Here is an 18,629-nt window from a genome sequence, read left to right on the forward strand (position 1 = left end):
CGTGGCTGGGTGCCTTGCGCTCTCCCGGAAGTCTCCCAGGCGGAGGCGGAAATAGAAACCGATTAAGGGTGGAGAAGGGTTTGTTGTCGCGTGTGGAGGAGATTGCGGTTACCTGGTGAGTCGGTGCGGAGGGAGACAGGAAGGGTCAGCTCGGTCGCCCGGGTCGTGAGGGGTGGGGGCTGGAAGATTCAGGGCCAGAGAGTCTGGAGGGACTCAGTGGGCAGGACCGAAGGTTGGAGGGGCCGAGAGGGGTGGGGCCCGAGGAGCCTGTACTTGAGGACCAGGAACCCCGCACTCGAGAGGGTCCGTCGGCCCTGAACTCCCGGCCCCACAGGTCCCATGGCGGTCCGAGCGTCGTTCGAGAACAACTGTGAGATCGGCTGCTTTGCCAAACTCACCAACACCTACTGCCTGGTGGCCATTGGAGGGTCAGAAAACTTCTACAGGTGCGGTGGGAGCCCAGGGGCCTGCCGGCAGTGTGTGGATGGGTGGCGGGGAGGGGTGCTGGAAGTTGGGGGCCCCGGAAGAGTGAGGGCTGAGACCACCCCCTCACCTCCCACCCCCCGTCTGTGACCATGTTCCTACACAGTGTGTTCGAGGGCGAGCTCGCCGAGACCATCCCCGTGGTGCACGCGTCCATCGCTGGCTGTCGCATCATTGGGCGTATGTGTGTGGGTAAGTCAGGTGGAAGACGCCATGAGGGAGGGACTAGAACTTCTCAGCACCTTTAATTATACCTCTGGAGGGACCCTGAGTGACTCAGGGATTTCCTGGCTTTCATCCATTATCTCTGGAAACTGGGCCTGTATTTAATGCAGTTTAAGTGTCAGATCAGGGACAACCTCTAGTGAAGACTTCTGAATCATAGTAATAACAAATAACATCAAGTTCTTTCACTCTTGTATTTATTTTCATTCCTTCTTCAGGAAGACCCTGGGAGGTAGGAATTATTGGCCTTATTTGACTGATGAGAAAAGTGAGACTCATAGAACCCAAGTGACTCACCAAGTTCCACACCTTGTTGTGAGGCAAGATTGCAATGTCATCTCTTACCTGTCTGGGCAGGTTGCTGCTTCTTTCTAAGCATCCATTTCTGCCTCTAAAAAGGATAGGCTAAGGTTCTGGTTCATCCTGTTCAGTTATCCTTTTAAATCTTAAATTCCCATCCCCGTGTCTTTGAGTGGCATCCCTTTCCTACCCTCCTGCCTCTCAGGGCTGACTCTGGCCGTTGGTCCTTTCTTTTACCTGGATCTGTCTCCCTTCACTGCCACCCCTTATTTCTAGTTCTGCTCATTGGGGTCATATAGGAGTTTGTTCTTTTTATCTTTGTGTATTATAATCTGGATGATGTTAGCCTCTGAGGATTTTCTTATGCAGGCAAAACATTCTTATCCCTAACCATAGGACTTAAAACAAGTTCTATGATTTAAGGAAGTATTTATTATGACCTTTGTGTGTGTGGGGTTTTTCTTTTTATGATGGGAATAACTCAGAGTTCAAAAGTTCACAGAATTGTGTCCATGCAGAGGGAGGCAGAGGTTTAATAATCGTTGTCACAATATAATTGTAGTTTGTTCATTCTTGTTGTTATGTGGTACATTTTATGTATGAGGTGAATGTTTAAATTAAAAAAATTTATTACAGTAAAAGACATATTGCCATTAATCCCCCTCAAAGTACTCCCCTTCACTTTGAACACACTTAATCCCATCGTTCTTGCCACTTTCTGAAGCAGTTCTGGAAGTCCTCTTTCGTGAGTGTCTTTAGTTGCACTGTCGTAGCTGCCTCAATGTCCTGAATCGATTCAAAACGTTTACCTTTCATGGTCATTTTGACTTTGGGAAAGAGCCAGAAATTGCACGGAGCCAGATCTGGTGAATACGGTGGATGAGGACACACTGTAATGTTTTTATTTAACAGAAATTGCCGTACCAAAAACGATGTGTGACACGGAGTGTTGTCATGATAGAGGATGAAACCGTTTGGCCATTTCTCAGGCCATTTTCTTTTCTTTTTTTTAAAGTTTAATGTATTTTAATAGCAAACTTACAGGAACGGCACAGAAGACAGACAACATTAAAAACATATACTTGCATGTAGGACAACTCAGTTAGAAAAGTATAGCGAATGGATGGAATCTACTGTATGATAAAAATGCTACAAACACCATTTAGTTGCCATCAATAAGAAATTTACTTGTTTTAAAAAAATCCAAATGCTGGCATTGTCCAGAAAAATTTAACAGGTTTATTTATAATTGTTATAAAGTTGAACTGCTGAAACTTGCTTTGTTCACTGAAACTTTTGACTTGCATTAATGCTTTGTCCCCGCATTTATATTAAAAATTCACACACAAATGAAAATGGAAAAACTGCCAATACCTGATTTCTGTCCCCTAGTTTTACACTTGCAATCATATACTTAGGTACCTTTTGACCCCATGGAAAAAAAAATAACTAACATTCAGAACTACCAATAACAGGAAGAAGAGAAATTTTTTTTTTTTTTTTAAAGAATGAAATGTTTCCCATCATAGTGGATTCTTAAGCACGTTCTCCACGTATGCGGCGTGCTAGCTGGATGTCTTTGGCATAATTGTTACACGTTTGGCATGGATAGCACACAGGTTGGTATCTTCAAAAAGGCCAACCAGATGGGCCTCACTTGCCTCCTGCAAAGCACCAATAGCTGCATTCTGAAAGCGCAGATCTGTTTTGAAGTCCTGAGCAATTTCTCGCACCAGACGCTGGAAGGGAAGTTTGCGAATCAGAAGTTCAGTGGACTTCTGATAACGTCTAATTTCACGGAGTGCCACGGTACCAGGCCTGTAACGATGAGGTTTCTTCACCCCTCCAGTAGAGGGCGCACTCTTGCGAGCGGCTTTTGTAGCCGGTTGCTTCCTGGGTGCTTTACCACCGGTAGATTTGCGGGCAGTCTGCTTTGTACGAGCCATGGTATAGAGACCTCCTTACTTACCCCCCTTCTCCTTCGGCTGGAGCTCGGCGAGCTAGAGGCGGCGCTGGCGTTAGAGAGCAACGGCGGCGCGACGGCGGCTGCGAACACAGTTCAGGCCATTTTCTATGCACGTCGTTTCTTAAATTCTCTAATCCCTCATAAATATTCAGAGTTCACCATAGTGTTCGGTACCAACTCGCACAATTCCATCAAGGTCAAAAAATACAATCAATTGAAGATTCCTGCCTTTCTGTTGGATAGCACGTGGCAGCAGTCTTCACGTATTTTTTAATCACACTGCATATGTGAACATTCAGTATAGTAGATGATGCCAGATAATTATTTGAAGTGGTTGAGCAATTTACACTCCTATTGGTTCCACATATTTTTGCCAACCTTGGTTTTGATGTTTTTAAAATTTTAGCCATTCTGATAGGTGTGTGGTGTTACCTCAATTTTTAAGTAACAAAATATACAACTAATGCCAAGAGCCCTTGCTGCTAGTTCTGGTCCCCCTGGTTGATGATGGCAAAGTGGGTAGGGTGTGGTGGGACAGACTCCTGGGCCTCTCTGGCCTGCCCAGTGGGACTTCCACTCCCCCTGGGTGTTGTATGGATCAGTGCATTAGAGGGCTGGAGTCTGGGCCTCAAGCTTTCCTGGGGAAGCTGCTTGGGCTGGGTTGTCTCTTCAGCCCCTACGGCTCAGCAAGCTTCTTGTGTATTCATGGTGCTTCCTTGCTCCTCCCCTTAATTTGGGTTTTTCCAGGTAACAGGCATGGTCTCCTGGTGCCCAACAACACCACTGACCAGGAGCTGCAACATATTCGCAACTGCCTCCCAGACTCAGTACAGATCCGGCGGGTGGAGGAGCGGCTCTCAGCCCTGGGCAATGTCACCACCTGCAATGACTATGTGGCCTTGGTCCACCCAGACCTAGACAGGGTAAGGCAGCCTAGCGTGGCCCAAGAGTCACAGGACTAGCCTAGGCAGTGGTTAGCCACCGTTCTTGCCTATCAGGCAGGAATTAGGGGTGTGGTGTCTGTTGTGGTTTCTCTTTATACCTGGGCAGTCACATTTCAAGCATTCATTGGAATAGTGCTAGTAGAGGCCTTCCAAGGTGTGGTCACTGTCAGAAAGAAGCCGGGGAGGGTATTGATCCCTCAGAATTAAGGAGATTGACCCATCTGGTCCTACAGCTGGGGCCAGGAAAGATGGTAAGACAGTTGAACTCTTGAGTGTGGGTTAGAGGAAGAGGGTGGCATGGAGACCAGCCCCTGGGTGTTCAGGGCATGAATGGGTATTACGGACTCCATAGCTGGCCTAGATTCTGCTCCAAGCTGTATCCTCCTTTTTTTGGGTGAAGCTTCAATATGAAGCGACATAGTAGAGGAATGAGGGGCTTAGGGCCTCAAGCCCTGGATGGTTCTGGGCATGGAGGGCCCAAGGTTCTTTGACCTGCAAGCTCTGGGCCCTAAGCACAGTACCTCTGACTGACAGGAAACAGAAGAAATCCTGGCTGATGTGCTCAAAGTCGAAGTCTTCAGACAGACAGTTGCTGACCAGGTGCTAGTAGGAAGCTATTGTGTCTTCAGCAATCAGGGAGGGCTGGTACATCCCAAGACTTCAGTTGAAGACCAAGATGAGCTGTCCTCGCTCCTTCAGGTTCCCCTTGTGGTAAGCATTCTTGTTCTCTGACCTCCTGCTGAAGCAGATCCCTTTGCCCAGTGTTTGGGAATCTGGGTCATTACCCATCACAGTTTGGGGTTGGGGCTGCAGGTCAGGGAGCAGGATTTGGGGAGTGTCCTTATGAGGGGTGGGAGAGACTTTGGTTGTTGATGCCATGATCCACGTTGAGCCATCACCTGGCAGGCGGGCACTGTGAACCGAGGCAGTGATGTGATCGCCGCTGGGATGGTGGTGAACGACTGGTGTGCCTTCTGTGGCCTGGACACAACCAGCACAGAGCTGTCAGTGATAGAGAGTGTCTTCAAGCTGAACGACGCCAAGCCTAGCACCATTGCTACCAGCATGCGGGATTCCCTCATTGACAGGTATCTGGGCCTCTTTTCTGCCTTTTGAGGGTAGGGGAAGAAGATGCCACCTCCAGTGGGAGCTACACTGTACTCATACCAGTAGGTTCTCCTCGCGTGTGAGGGCACACCTGCACGCTGCCTGGCTGCCACAGGGTACAGCCAGCAAGCATTGCCTGAGTATCTGCGCATCCCTGTCTTGGAAGACCTGGCTCAGCGTATCCCTGGGCAAAGCTTTCCCCTGGTCTTATGTTACCACTTACCACATCGTTTTGTGGTTTGTATCTGCCTGTGTGTCAGTGTCCCCAGGCAACAGACTGAGACAGAAAAGAGCTGTTCACTGAGGGAAGGAGGGGAAGCTGCTCTTAGGAACTGAGAAGACCTCGGGTGCCTGAGGGACAGGTGGTGGGGATGGCATGAAAATTATAATCATTGGGATTTTTTTTTTTTAAGTGTTCTTAGCTCTTAACCCTGGAGATTCTGGGGTGTGAAGCTCTAGACCAGGGGTGTCCAAACTTTTTTCAACGTTTTTTACCAAGGGCCATATGTGGTAAAATACACAAACAGCCGGGCCACTCACTCGAGGTGAAGTACGTATTGCCTCACCTGGTTTATTTACGTAAACTAAATATATTTTTGGAATTTGCTGCGGGCCAATTAACAATGGATTGTGGACCGCAGTTGGCCTGCGGGCCGCAGTTTTGACACCCCTGCTCTTCTTCCTTTGGAAGAGCAGCAGGTGCTGGATACTCAGCCTCCTCCTCTCTCATTCCCCCGATTGAGAATCCTTTTCGAGGCATGCCACACCCAACTAACACAGGCGTCTTTATGAGGCTAGAAACCGCAAAGTAGAGAAAGTGCCCCTATGAGACTTCCTCCTTACTGTGGGCAAAATTTCCCTTCATTCTCCATTTATTCATTTGCTTGATGTTCATGGAGCCCTACAGACAAGGCTCCATGGAGGGTAGTCAGGCAGCTTAGTGCTTTTCCTGCTTCTGAGGGCCTCAAAGTGTATCAGGCAAGAGAAGTTGTAGTGGCCACACATAACTCTTAGCGAGCTACCTTCAAAGAAGAAATAAAAGGTTCCTTAAGTGGCTTGGGAAGCTCTGGTGAGACACTTTCTGGGACCCAGAACGGTTTCATGGAGGACAGTTCATTTAGTCTGGGCTTCAGGGAATGAGTAGGTAATTGAACATGCATACATAGAGTGGGGAAGCACTTCAGACAGACACAGAGATGGAGAAGTGTGGAGCTTGTGAAGGGGAAAGGTATTATTCCCAGAGTGTTGAGTACTCTGAATGCCCATGTCAATAAAGTTGTTTTTTTTCGATTACAGTTGACATCCAGGTGTACAACATAGAAGTTAGGCATTTATTAACTTACGAAGTGATCCCCTGATAAGTCTAGTACCACCTGACACCATATAGTTATTACAATATCATTGACTGTATTCCCTGTGCTATACTTTACATCCCTGTGACTGTTTTGTAACTGCCAATTTGTACTTCTTCATCCCTTCATCTTTTTCACCCAACCCTTCAATCCTCCTCCCCCATGTCAAGAAGTTTTGACTGTAGGCCTATGGTTTTGACCTTTGGTCAGTTTGTTTACCCACATTCCTGGCATCTGACATACCCTCCAGCCAATAACTTCCTCAGTCTGGAGCGGGGCCCAACCATCTGTTGTTATTTTAATAAACTTCCCTGTGTGATTCTGATGGGGCAGTTTGGAGACCACACTGACAAACTGTGCTGTCAGCATTGGAGAGCAGTTGAAAGGGTCTGAATAGGGAGGTGGTACCAGTGTTTTTGTCATTTGTTCAACAACTTTTTTTGAGCACCTATTATGTGCCAGACACTAGTGATGTGGTGATAAATAAAATATACCCCCCCTGCCCTTTTGGAACATAGAACCTCATAAGATAGTACTTACATCATTAATCATTTAACTAAAGAACAAAACAAAACAAACTTCTTAATAAGCTAAGACCAGAAATTTCTGTATCCTGATAATCTTCTGAAAAACGATAGCAAGTGTTGCATTTAATGGTGAAACCTCAGAAGCTGCCATTCAAGTCATGCAGAATTGCTTATGGTCAGCAGCACTGGTCAGCATTACAGTTTAATAAGATAAAGAAATGGGTATTGGAAAGGAAGAGACAAAACTCATTAGCTTCCTTTGATTTTGAACCCATTGATTTTGAGTTGCCAGTGAGACCTTAAAATGAAGGTGTTGGGTAGGCCATTAGAAATATGTACTTCATTTTTATAATCATACACCTGATTACCACCTGCAGGAAGAATGTTCTGGCCTGAGCCTTGCCACTGAGGAATTTGTGGTCTGGGCATATCCCTTCCCTTGACTGAGCCCCGTTGTTACTTCTCTAATGTCTACTGGACTTGAGCTCTGAGGCTCCGGTTTATGACCCATAAGTTGGAATAAACTGAGTTGATGCACCTGAGTGGGGAAGGAGTTACTTTTAGTTTTTAAGCATTGAGAGTTCTAGACTGGATTGTGACTCATGGGAGCAGTGGAACCTGGAAGGGGATCTGAGTGTGGCTCTTCAGGCCTGAGCTGGAACAAAGGGCCTGGGGTCAGGGTGGTGGCAAACACCTTGAGAACAGAGGGTGGGGGTGTGGTCTGTGAAGCACTTACTGACAATGCTTCTTCCTTTCTCTGCAGCCTTACCTGAGTCACTTTCCATGTTTCACGGGCTCCTGCCTCTGGACTTTGTTTGGCTCCCTCTCCACGCCCCACCCAGTCTGTTCTGGATGCTGGCAGAGGTCACTGGTATCGAGTGGCTGGATGCCCAGCCCTTATTCACCTTTGTCCATCACCTGAATCTTGTTACTGCAAACTCTGCCACGTCTGCTGGCCTTATGGCTCCAGGCTGAGAGCTCTGCTGCCCTCTACTACCCAATTAAAGGCGTCTGCCTCTGTCCGTTCCGAATGTGTTCTTTGGTGGCTTTGGCCTGCACCTAGCTCCCACCATTGTTCCAGGGGAAAGGTGGGGTGGGGTGAAACACACCTCAGTTCCGCAACCACCCACGCCACTGGAGTTCTCACATTTTCCACCCAACTTCAGCCTCGTACTTCAAAGGATGAGAACCTGTTTCATTTCTCCCCTGGGGTGGTGTGAGCAGCCTGGGGCAGAGCCCTGTGTACGGGCTCTGGGGCACCTGGCTACAGGCAAGCTTACCCTCTGACCCAAGGTGGATGGAGGGTGCAGGCCTGGCTGCCAGGCGCCCTGGACAGCCTCCCACCAACCTTGGCAGGACCCTTACGTTGGGAGCGTGGGTGGGCGTTCCATTGGTCTCGGTTTGCGCGCGGGGCGGGTCCCCAGGACCTAGGTGCGGGATCGGCCGTTTGCTGGTGGGTGCGGTCGAGTTTGCTGGGCCCCGCCCCCGGGGCCGGAAACTCCGTTCCGGAGGCCCGAGGGCGGTGTCGCCGCGCGGTGACGTCAGGGCGCCAGCCCCTCCAGGTGCCTGTGCGCGCCGAGCTGAGCGTGGAGGTCGGCGCTGGAATACGCCAGCGGCTCCGGCAGCGCGAGGTGAGGGCGGGCCGGGCCGGGGCGGGCGGGGGTGGTGGGCGGCTGGCCCCACGCCTGACGGGCCTCCCCTCCCGCAGGCCATGGGCGCTCAGCTGAGCGGCGGCGGCGGCGCCGCGGCGCAGGCACAGCCCCAGCCTCAGCTCGCGGTGCCCGAGGGCCCTGAGCGGCCCCGGCCGGAGCCCAGTCCCTGGGGGCCGCTGGACGACGTGCGCTTCCTCATCGTCTGCACGTCTTGGTACTGACTCTCCGCTCGCCGAGTCGCGGTTCATCTCTTGTTCTCTCCGCCTCTCCTGGTCTGGCCGTTGTCTGTCATCACAGCCCGGCGTCTCTCTTAGTCTACCCGTCCCCGCCCCGACCGGCGCCCGGTAGACACTCTGAGAGTCGAGGAGGTCGCGCTCCCTCCACAGCCTCGCCATGGGCCACCGTGTCGCCTCTGTCCTCTCGCACCACCCGGAATTTGTTCGCTTCCCTGCCTGCACGCAAACCAGCTCAGACCTTCGTGCTCATCCCCACCCCACAGCTCCAGCAGTCTGGGTCCTGGGGCAGCCCTCCCTGTCACTGACTTCCAGAGCCAGGCCAGGGCTTTTGGTAAGACCCCAAAGCTGCTGACCTGACCTCATCTTATCTGTCCATTATTGCTGAAAACTCGGCTCTTTTGTTCCTGGTCCTGGCACCGTGTACCTTGACTTGAGAGAAGACCTTGGGGCAGTGACCCTTCCCATCCTCCTAGGGGAGGTTGCACCACCAGCCTGGATCCCCATGAGGCATTATCAGGCTGTATTCCTGGGACCCAGTAACACTGGGCCTCTTGGACCAGCCTTTTAGAGAGAGGGGACATCTGATTGCTGGGCTGACAGGTGAGGTGTATGGGGCAGCTCCTACACATCCCAAAGCACCCTGTTCCCCTTGCCCCAGAAGCTTCTTAGGCCACTCTCAGAACCTGATCTTTGTTCCCACATTCAAGTGAAATGACACACTTTGTATTTTTGTTTTATTTAGAAATGAGTTAAAAAACATTATACAAAGGCTGATCAGTTTAAAATGTGACTGACACTGAAATGCTGTGATGTTCCCCAGGCCAAGGGGAAGCTGGGCTCTGAGGCCCCCAGTGCTTTGCCCCTCTGTCTGCTCTGTCCTGGGATGATGGACAAACAGATGACCGACCACAAGGCAAGAGAATCTGAGATTGGAAGCATCCAGGCTGAGCCTTCTCTGGGCCTGGACTTACATCCCTCACATCTGCAGCCTGGGCTGCCTGCCTCCATCTCCTGCTCTTTTCTCAGCTGACCTCGGTAGTACCAGGAGCCAACCGGAAGCCTGGGGGGGCCTAGAGCTTTCAAGAAGTGAGAGCACCAACCTGAGGAGTGGAGAGGGACCAGGAAGGGGAGAAGGGAAGCCAGGAAAAGATGGATAAAAGAGACACTTCTGATCTCATCTTGGACCCTAGAAGGGTCCACAGGTGGGGACCTAAGGCCCAACCAGCTCACTGGATGGCCTGGGCATGTAACAACCTCTCTGTGCTTCATTTGAGGGCACGGTGAGAGTTACCCTCGGCCTCCCAGGGCCTACACAAGTTTCATGTGAGTGGACAGGTGTGAGCTAATAAAGTGCTTTGCAAAGTATAAAACACTGTACAAACCTATGAATCACTAATATCTCCGTAGTTGTTCCCCACCCATCCCAGGGAGCCCGCCCTTGGCCAAAATGAGACAAAACAGAAGGATAATGACAAGAAACACAGTGGACTCAGATGCCTCTGGGACAAGAGATTTTGCTTGAGACAACTCCCAGGGCAGCAGGAGTCCCTGTCTGCTACAGGTTAAGCCGACCCAAAGCCCAGAGGTCACGGGATGGGGGCAAGGCCCACGCAGGCTCAGGGCCAGGTTGGCATCTGAGGCCCTGCCAGCACCCTGAAGACTGACACCACCTGTTAGATTTGGCCAGAGAGCCAACAGGCATCACTGAACCCATTGGTCTTGCCTAGGGCTCGTCAGTGACGAACAGCTGCCTCCACTGGGCTGGAGTAAGACAAGTGGAGCCCTAGGAATTCCTGCCAGTGACAGTGATCGGTGGGCCCCTAGGCTTGAGGCTGCTACCATTGTGGGTGCCCTTTTCCAAAGAGTAATACAGGAAGATGGGCCCTGGGAGCTGGGTTAGCAAGGGCCAAGCTCGCGATATGAACACTGCTTCCAGGTTGAGATTGAGTCAGCCACAGGGCAGCTCTGGCTGTGGGCTCTGAGCACTTTAGAAGGCTGCCCTGAGTCCCTTATTCCAAGGCCATGAGAATGTTGGCCTGCAGCCTTTTCTTCGTCACCTAACTAATCAGGCTGAGCCCCCAGACTACACGCTATAGGCTGGAGACGGGGAATGAGGAGAGAGACGGGAGTGGAGGACGGTCACAAACTCAGATCGGCCTCCATAAATGGGGTCAGCTCCTTCCCCAGCCCTTTAGCCTCATGAACAGGGCCTGGCTCCTGGGTGTCTGGGTGTTTGAGTACCCTTAGCAGCACCTTGGTCCTTACTGCCTGGGGGAGGGCTTGCCACGCTGGCCTCATCACCAAGACAGTCACCTGTATCTAATTCACCTAAAGCCTCAAGCAGCCTTTGCAGAATGGGACTTGAAACAGTAGTGACAGAACATTTAAATATTCAAGATGTGACAGCTGGGTCCTCATCAGACCTAGCTGGGCCACAGCCCCGCCTGCAGCATGTGACCGTAAATCATGGGTCTCAGAGGAGACCCTGGTGTGTGGAGCAGGTTTCCTGAGGGATCTGCTGCATACCAGCAGGGGAAACCCAGGCTTGTTGCCCACCATGTCTGCAGCAGGGGTCCTGTAGCCTTGGAAAACAGGGAGGTGGGGTGGGGGGACATCTGACCAGCAGGTGTTGGCAGAGAGGAACCAGGACTGGTGGCTTCTCTCAGAAGGGGCTGAGAGCACTAGTGCTGGCTTCCCACAGAAGGTGCTGGGTCCAGCCAGGAACAGAGCTGTGGTGCCTCATGGATACCACAGGATGCAGTGACCACAGGGCCTCCTGGTATGAGGCCTGGCCTATCCCCTTGAGTAGGGAGCAGTTCACCCAGGACAGAAGGCTGGTGGCTGGGTGCCAGACACCCACCCTGGAGCACAGCCGCCATCACTCCCTGCACCTCGCTCAGCCTAGACCAGTGCACCCACCACTTCAACTACATGACCCCTAGCCTAGGGCCCAGCTGGCTCCGGTGGGCAGTGGCCAGAGCTGCCCCTCAGACCCTGGTGAGGAAGGGCCTGGCTGGCCAGACTGAGTGGACAGAGAGGGCTCTGGGCTGCTCACACCCACTCCTGGACTGGCCGCTTATAGTACGTGACAGGCTGAGGGCCTGCCTTGTTCTTGAACTGGAAGATGGTATAAACCAGCACCAGAATGCAGAGGGACAGGATGCAGGGGATGACCACAGCCACTGCATTCACAGAGCCTGGCACGTCATTGATGGTCACCATGATGTCCACGTCGTCCTGGGGCAGCCGCCGCTCCTTGCGCCGCTCCACCTCCTTCTGGTTGCAGCCCATCCAGTCACGCAGGATGTTGCGCGGGTAGCCAGGCTCCACGCTCAGTTTCTGGTTGTCAAACTTCCAGTAGTCCCGGCCCTTGTAGAAGTAGGTGTAATCTGCAGAAACACGGCCCAGCATCACCACTCGACACTTCTCTGCACCTGCTCTTGGCCAGGGTGGGAGGGCGTAAGGTGCTGTGGCAGTGTACAGGAGGGGCACCTCTCACCCTGGAGGAACCCCAGGGGAGCTCTGCAGGAGGGTTGGGCATACGAGGTGCTGGGAGCGGTGTTTTGGAAAGCTTGGAAGTCGGGGAGTGCAGTGCTTGGCACATCCTGCAAATAGTGTGGCTGAGTCATGGAGTATGACCGGCATAGATGCAGAGAGGGGCACTCGGGACCTGGAACATATTCTCAAAGGCTCTGAGGAGCCACTGAGGGGCCTTACGTAGAATTGGTCATTTGTGCCTCCCAGATGGGACCCTTCTCAGCCTGGGGCCACAGCTGTCACAGTGCCCATAGGCACCCCCATGTGGGTCAGATTAAGCCCCCAACTTAGGGCTTGGACAGCACCGTCTCATAGCTCTAGGGCCTCAGTCCGTCCCCTGCGTGAGCCAAGGGAGACAGGAAGCAAGATTTCTCCTACTGACAGTCGATACCACCTCTTTGTGATTAGGGATTTTTTTTGACTTGGCACACATCACTTTGCAACACAGGTTGCAGGGTTTCTGGGACCCTGCTAGGGGACGGACTAGAAGGAAAGAAGACAGCAGGGCTGGGGAGCCACCCCCAAGGATCCCAGCAACAGCCTTAGTGGCCAGCCAGTCCACAGCCGCAAAACAATGTGTTCAAACTCTCTTATTGGCTGACTCCCCACCCTGGCTGGGACTTTCATTGGCCAAAGTCCTTGATGTCATCTGTCTCTGAGGCTCTCCAGACGGTGAGACCATGTGTGTAAAGCATTAGGTACACAGGAGAGCCACCAGATAGCAGCTCTGTCCCTGTGGCTGTTGGTTTCCTTACCAGTGACGTCTCCTCTGAGAGTCCTTCCCAATGACCTTAAATGTGGCACCCTCTGCCTAGTTGCTCCTCTCACAGCAATTCTTTCCCTTATAGCATTTGTTGCCACCTTATTTTTCTGCCTCTAGCCTGCAAGTCTTGTTCCCTGCTCTATCCCCAGCCCTCCCACGCAGCCTGGCTCTAAGTAATTATTGTGGAGTGAATGAATGACTCCTGTCATTCCATATAAACGAAAATACCCAAACGATGATGATGATGGTGATGATGGCAGCTAAAACTTATATGGCATGGGCCTAAGTGCTAGGCATTGGTTTAAGGGCTGTACATAATTTATGTTATTTAATTCTCACAAAACCCTACAAGGTAGGTACCGCTATTCCCATCTTGTAGATGAAGAAAATGAGAAAACTTACGTGATTTGCCCACGCTCATGGTAAGTGGTGGAGGTGGGATGTGAAGCCAGCCAGGCTGGCTCCAGGGTCTGCTTTTGACCAGATCAGTGGAGATGCACCAAACATTCATGGATACCCACTTTGCACCTGGCAAGACCTGGTCCCTCCTCTTGAGAAATTCCTAGTCCCACCTTCAGGAGGAGCTTAGTAAACGTCTCATAAATACAAAAGGATTTTTCTCTCCATCTTCCTGTCCTTAAGCCCTGTGAAAAAACACCTGAGAACCATCCTTGCTTTTCAGATTTGATAACCTGAGGAACCCCTCGAGCACTCCTGAGGACCACTGTTTGAGGAATGCTGTCTGAAGGAATGAAGTCAGTCTATGAAAACATCTCTCAATTGTGAATCATCCCTGCAGATGAGAAATTGTGACTTGGTAGCTGGTAAGAGAGAGTTACTGTGTGAACATAGGTGGGTAAGAGGCAGTTGTCTTTGCCACTAGGCAGTGTTTCTCAAACCTGAATACCCTGAGAGTTTGCCTGTGGGCCCCGAGGAGACCCACATAAAATCAGAACCCTCCCCGCCCCCCGACCTGGCTGGGCCCTTACGTACATCCTTCCTTGCTGATGAAGGCCCCTTGGGGAGCCTGCGGGATGCCCTTCCACACGGTGATGGGCTTGGGGTAGCCAGGGTCTGTGGCCCGTCGCTCCTCGCTGTAGCGCCAGTACCGCTCGCCTTTGAAGAAGTAGGTCTTGCCCACAGGTTCCCAGCGCAGAGCCGTGTCAATGCCTTCTCGGGGCAGACAGCTGCCCAGCTCCCCCAGGCTGTGAGGGTACCCAGGCTCTACTGTCACCTCCTTAAACACCCAGTACTTGTCACCTGTGGCCAAGAGGAGCCCAGGATCAGCCTTCCCCAGTCACTCAGTGCCAGAGGTTGTGGCTAGTGCCACTTGCCCATCTTCTGCTGGGACTGAAGTCATTCATAGAGCCAGAGTGTCAGGGGGAAACAGCCATAGGCCTGCTTGATCCTCTCAGTGGGAGACTGGGGCCTCTTGGCCCAGGCAGAGGTTAGGGGGGCAAGAAGCCAGAAGCCAGTCACCAATCCTGGGCAGCTCACCCCATACTGCCTCGGTTCTGTACCCCAGCCTCTTTGCCTTTCATGTGACTTGCTCCTTTCTCCTCTCTGGGTGACCTCGGCCACTCATACATACTAGTACTCACCCCACCTTACACCAGTGACACCCAACTCTGAGGCTGTAGTACACAGCCACTCTCCCAGGGGACCCCGATGGCCCGTCAGCCTCTGGGCATTTCCAAGTCGGCTTCCTGGAGTTCCCCATCTCCACCACAAGGGGCTCCCTCCGTCATCACCTTTCTGCCTCCCAGGGTCCCCAACGAGAAGTCCCAGCATCCCCTCTGGCTCGCTCTTGCCTTTCCCTCTTAATGCTCAGCCTCTCCTGAGGCCTTGCTAATCCTCTAGCTGTCTCTAGCCTCCCGGCTCCTCCCTGCTATGGACCTTATAGACATTGCTATCCTCCACTCCAGCACCCATCTCAGAAATGGCTTCCTCGTCTCTGCCCCGATTGCTGCCTGCTCTCGGCTCTCTGCTGCTTCAGAAGCATTCAGCGAATTTCCAGCATTGCCCTAATGTATCAATACCACATTCTGGCCTGGCAACCAAGACTCCTCAGGCCTCTCCCCCAAACTTCCTTTCCAGGCCGCTTCTCACGGCTCTCCGATGTAGGGCTCCATGGCTGTCCAGGGCTGCCTTCTAAAGCCTTTTGAATACATATGCATGTTCCCACATTACTCCTTTGCCCATGCTGTTCTTTCCCCTGGGAATGCTTTCCTCGCTTCTCACTGTCAGTATCTACCCCTGCTGGGCCCTGGCCCACGTCAAAATAATTGAAGTGAAACCACCTGGCACAGGGTGGGCACAGGGTGGGCACAGGGTGGCATGCTGTACACGTTAGGCCCCTCTCCCCATTCCCTGACTTCTCTAGCCTTCGGGTTCTGTGACCTCCTGCTTCCAGGCTCTTCCAGAACTGCCAGGGTGGCCCTCCATGGGACACCCTGTACTTCATGTGGATGAGGCTTGTCACCAACTTCAGCGCATGCAGACCCTTAACAACCACTCCCTGACTTGATTTCTGCAGATTGTGCATTGCCTGCCTGCAGGGATCTGTCCTGTCTGATGTCAGTTTGTCAGTGTCTCTGTTAGGGCTAGAAGGATCCTTATAACTGGCATCTGTTGCTCACCCCGCCTCTGCCAGTTTACAGATGGATAAAGGGGGTCCCGAGGGCAGGGAACCATGCTAGGTCCCTCGGCACAGGCCACATTACCTTTGAAGAAGACAAATCTTCCATCAGCCCTTTCGTAGGCTGCATCTATGCGGGCAGGCAGCCCCTTCCAGAACTGCTCGATCTGCATGGGATAGCCCTCCTGCACCCGGTTATTGCGCAGGCGCCAGAACCAGCGATCCTGGGGGGGAGTTAAGGAGGGGAGAGAAAGAGGCACAGCCTCTGAACCCAGTGATCTCAGCCCAACAACCCAGCACCTTCCCCTGGGCCCAGCGTTGCAACCCTCCTCGAAGTCTGTCCCTTTACTGCTTTTTACTTTCAAAGCCCTGTGAGGAGGACAGGATACTCATTAACCCTTTCTGTAAGCCTCCTGATGGTTCTTGCTACCCGAAGGGCCATGAGACAGACAAGCAGACAGGCCTGGTGGTGGCAGGAGGTGTGGAAGAGGCGGAAGGGATGCTGGGGCCTGGAACGGCCACATGAGGGTAGCGGAGAGTCACTGATGTCTGCAGGGCCCCTCCCCAGGCTGCTGGGAAGCTCCGGTGGTCTCCCAGCCTGGGCAAAGTGCCCTCCTCATACATGGCTGGCTCCATCCAGCAGGGCAAGGACCATGGGAAGCAAACCCTGGGAATTTCCCCAAGACCTGGGTGTGAATTCAGGTTCCTCCACTTACAGCTGCATGACCTTAGGCACAGTACTTAAAGAGCCTCTCCTGCAAATGAGGGTAATAATAATGGGGGATCAGACGAGAGAGATTAGGGGCGAAGTGTCTAGAACAATACAGGGCTCAGAGTCAATGTTGAAGAAATAGTAGGCTAAGAGTGTGATAAAAGCCCTCTCTTCAAACTGGTGCCTTGTCTCACTGCAGTCCTTGGTTGCTAGGCACTCTGGGCAAGGCCCAGAACCTCCCAGGACCTCAGTTTTCTTATATCGAAATGGGGATGATAAAACCCAGCCTTGCCTAGGAACCATTCAGTTGGAGGATCCAAGAGTGCAGAAGAATAAATGTGATTTGTAAAAGATGGTACAAAAGCTAGAAAACACCTTTGTAAAGGTGTTTTACAAAGAACTTTCACATCCACTTTTTTAAACCTTATTTTGATTTTCACAACTCTTGTTAAGCAGATCTGAGACATACAGAGTCTTAAGGAAAGCCAAGTGACTTTCTTAGAGCTACTCGGTGAGAGGCAGGATTGGGCTGACCCAAGGTGCCTGATTCTTGCTCGGTGCTCAAAGCTTGCTGGGGAGAACTCCGCCAGGGAAATGGGGCAGCCTTCTGCAACCACCCCGTGTGGCAAAAACATGCTGCCCAAATCCCCTCCAGTGGAGGGTTTATTGCCTCCAAGGCTGGGAGAGTGGTCAGCAGGCAGTTTTCAACTGTCAGCCTCTTGGGATGGCCTCAGCTTTAGAGAGCTCCCCCAAGGTCATGCCCTTCCTTATCCGATGACTGAATGAGGCAGAGGGTATAAAGTTCCAGCCATTTGGGGCCCAACGTGGGATAATTTGGACTGGGCCAACCTAGTTCCAGAGCCCCCTGTGGGGGTTGGCTGAGTCTACAAGGGGCCTACTTGCTGCTTATCTTCTCCTTCTGCCCAATCCTGCTTCCTTCCCACAGATGTTGATCCCAAAGGTATTCCCTCATCAAAATCCTACATTCCAAACACCGTCTCAGAGTCTGCTTCCCTTAGAACCCAACCTGCAACACACTAAGCAGGCTACTCCCCAGTCAGCCCAGGGCCAAGGTGACAGGACCAGGCCAGGTGAGAAGATGTAGCCTGGCCAGCTTTCTGTCGGGCACCTCAGTACCAGGCTTTCAGCCCTGGCAGGATCTGGAGATAGGCGCAGCCACCACTGCACCAGCCCCTGCTCCAAACTGCCCTCTTCCCAGCCACTCACTCATTTAATTTTCATATACCCTTAGTTAGAGGAATGACTCCCCTAGTTTTCATGAGGTCCAGAGAAGAGAGGTGACTTGCTCAAAGTCAAACCAACAGCACTTTTCTCTAGCGTGAAACCCTGGGAAGGTACAGAATCACCAGTCTTCCCCCCTCCGTCTTGATTTACCCAGCAGCACCAGGAAGAGATGCTGTGTCCTGGCCATTGGGCCAGCTCCTGTCCAGGCCCCAGAATCGAGCCTGACCCCACAGCAACAGCCTTCTCCAGCTCCATGGTGGGGGACGGAGTGGGAGGGGACGTGTGGATGGTGCCAGTTGACTGGCCCTACCTTAAACACAAACATCTCGCCCCGGAAGAGGGCCACTGTGTTGAAGTTGCCATCACAGATGTTGGGTTTGGCGCCAGGTGTGGATGGCCGGTCCCCGAGGGGTGGCCGAGGGGGCCTGGGCTGGCGCTCATGCTTCCTCTCAGACGGTGAATGGATCCTGCGGACGGGGAGCGTGGGGAGAGGCCTTGTGGGCTCCAGGGGCTCGGCTGGGGGTCCTAGAGAGAGGGGCTACATCTTAGAAAGGGCCATCCATTTCCTGCCTCCCACTGCCATTGCCTCATCACCTGGGCAGCTCTGAGACAAGTCTGTCACCCTCCAGCCTCCTGTCCCCTTTCCTCATTTTGTACTTCCCCCCTCTTTGAGAAAATAGATGACAATCACCATTAAATGGGAACTTTCATCTGTCCACCCTCAGATCTAGATTGTTCTCCTTGTTCTCTACTGTTGTGGGAGAACATGTCCCTTCTTAGGCTCAGTGCCCCATACTCTCTTTCTCAGCTCCCTTCCACACACATTGGCCCCACTTTCTCACTCCCCCTTCATTGTTTATCCTGCTCCAGGATGGCCTCCACCCCGTCACCCACTGACACTGCTCTGACAAGATCACCATGTCGCCAAGTCCAATGGTTACT

The 18,629-nt window shown here is 52.3% G+C and overlaps 3 protein-coding genes across 4 annotated transcripts in view; 2 read left to right on the top strand and 1 right to left on the bottom strand.

The window, feature by feature from the left end:
- EIF6 (eukaryotic translation initiation factor 6) lies at positions 1 to 7,931 on the top strand. Its single transcript, XM_033095549.1, has 7 exons — positions 1 to 115; positions 335 to 446; positions 590 to 675; positions 3,722 to 3,897; positions 4,453 to 4,629; positions 4,825 to 5,006; positions 7,668 to 7,931. Exons 2-7 carry the CDS (start codon positions 340 to 342, stop codon positions 7,675 to 7,677), a joined length of 738 nt encoding a protein of 245 aa, XP_032951440.1. The 5' UTR covers positions 1 to 115; positions 335 to 339; the 3' UTR covers positions 7,678 to 7,931.
- Positions 7,932 to 8,376: 445 nt separating this feature from the next.
- Positions 8,377 to 11,807, top strand: MMP24OS (MMP24 opposite strand). The gene is made up of 2 exons (XM_033095550.1): positions 8,377 to 8,535; positions 8,613 to 11,807. The coding sequence occupies exon 2, from the start codon at positions 8,616 to 8,618 to the stop codon at positions 8,775 to 8,777; it is 162 nt and encodes a 53-aa protein (XP_032951441.1). The 5' UTR covers positions 8,377 to 8,535; positions 8,613 to 8,615; the 3' UTR covers positions 8,778 to 11,807.
- MMP24 (matrix metallopeptidase 24) overlaps positions 9,513 to 18,629 on the bottom strand; it is a 43,044-nt gene continuing 33,927 nt past the window's right edge. Inside the window, exons 6-9 of one of the 2 annotated variants that reach the window (XM_033095547.1) lie at positions 17,998 to 18,212; positions 15,816 to 15,954; positions 14,086 to 14,352; positions 9,513 to 12,181 (exon numbers count right to left, since the gene is read on the bottom strand). In XM_033095547.1, coding sequence (XP_032951438.1) covers positions 11,844 to 12,181; positions 14,086 to 14,352; positions 15,816 to 15,954; positions 17,998 to 18,212 — 959 coding nt within the window. In that variant the 3' untranslated portion in view covers positions 9,513 to 11,843. The remainder of the gene's footprint in view (positions 12,182 to 14,085; positions 14,353 to 15,815; positions 15,955 to 17,997; positions 18,213 to 18,629) is intronic. The other variant, XM_033095548.1, reaches the window with a different exon arrangement.

The sequence above is a fragment of the Rhinolophus ferrumequinum genome, chromosome 23 (genome assembly GCF_004115265.2).
Source record: "Rhinolophus ferrumequinum isolate MPI-CBG mRhiFer1 chromosome 23, mRhiFer1_v1.p, whole genome shotgun sequence".
Taxonomy (NCBI): Eukaryota; Metazoa; Chordata; class Mammalia; order Chiroptera; family Rhinolophidae; genus Rhinolophus; species Rhinolophus ferrumequinum.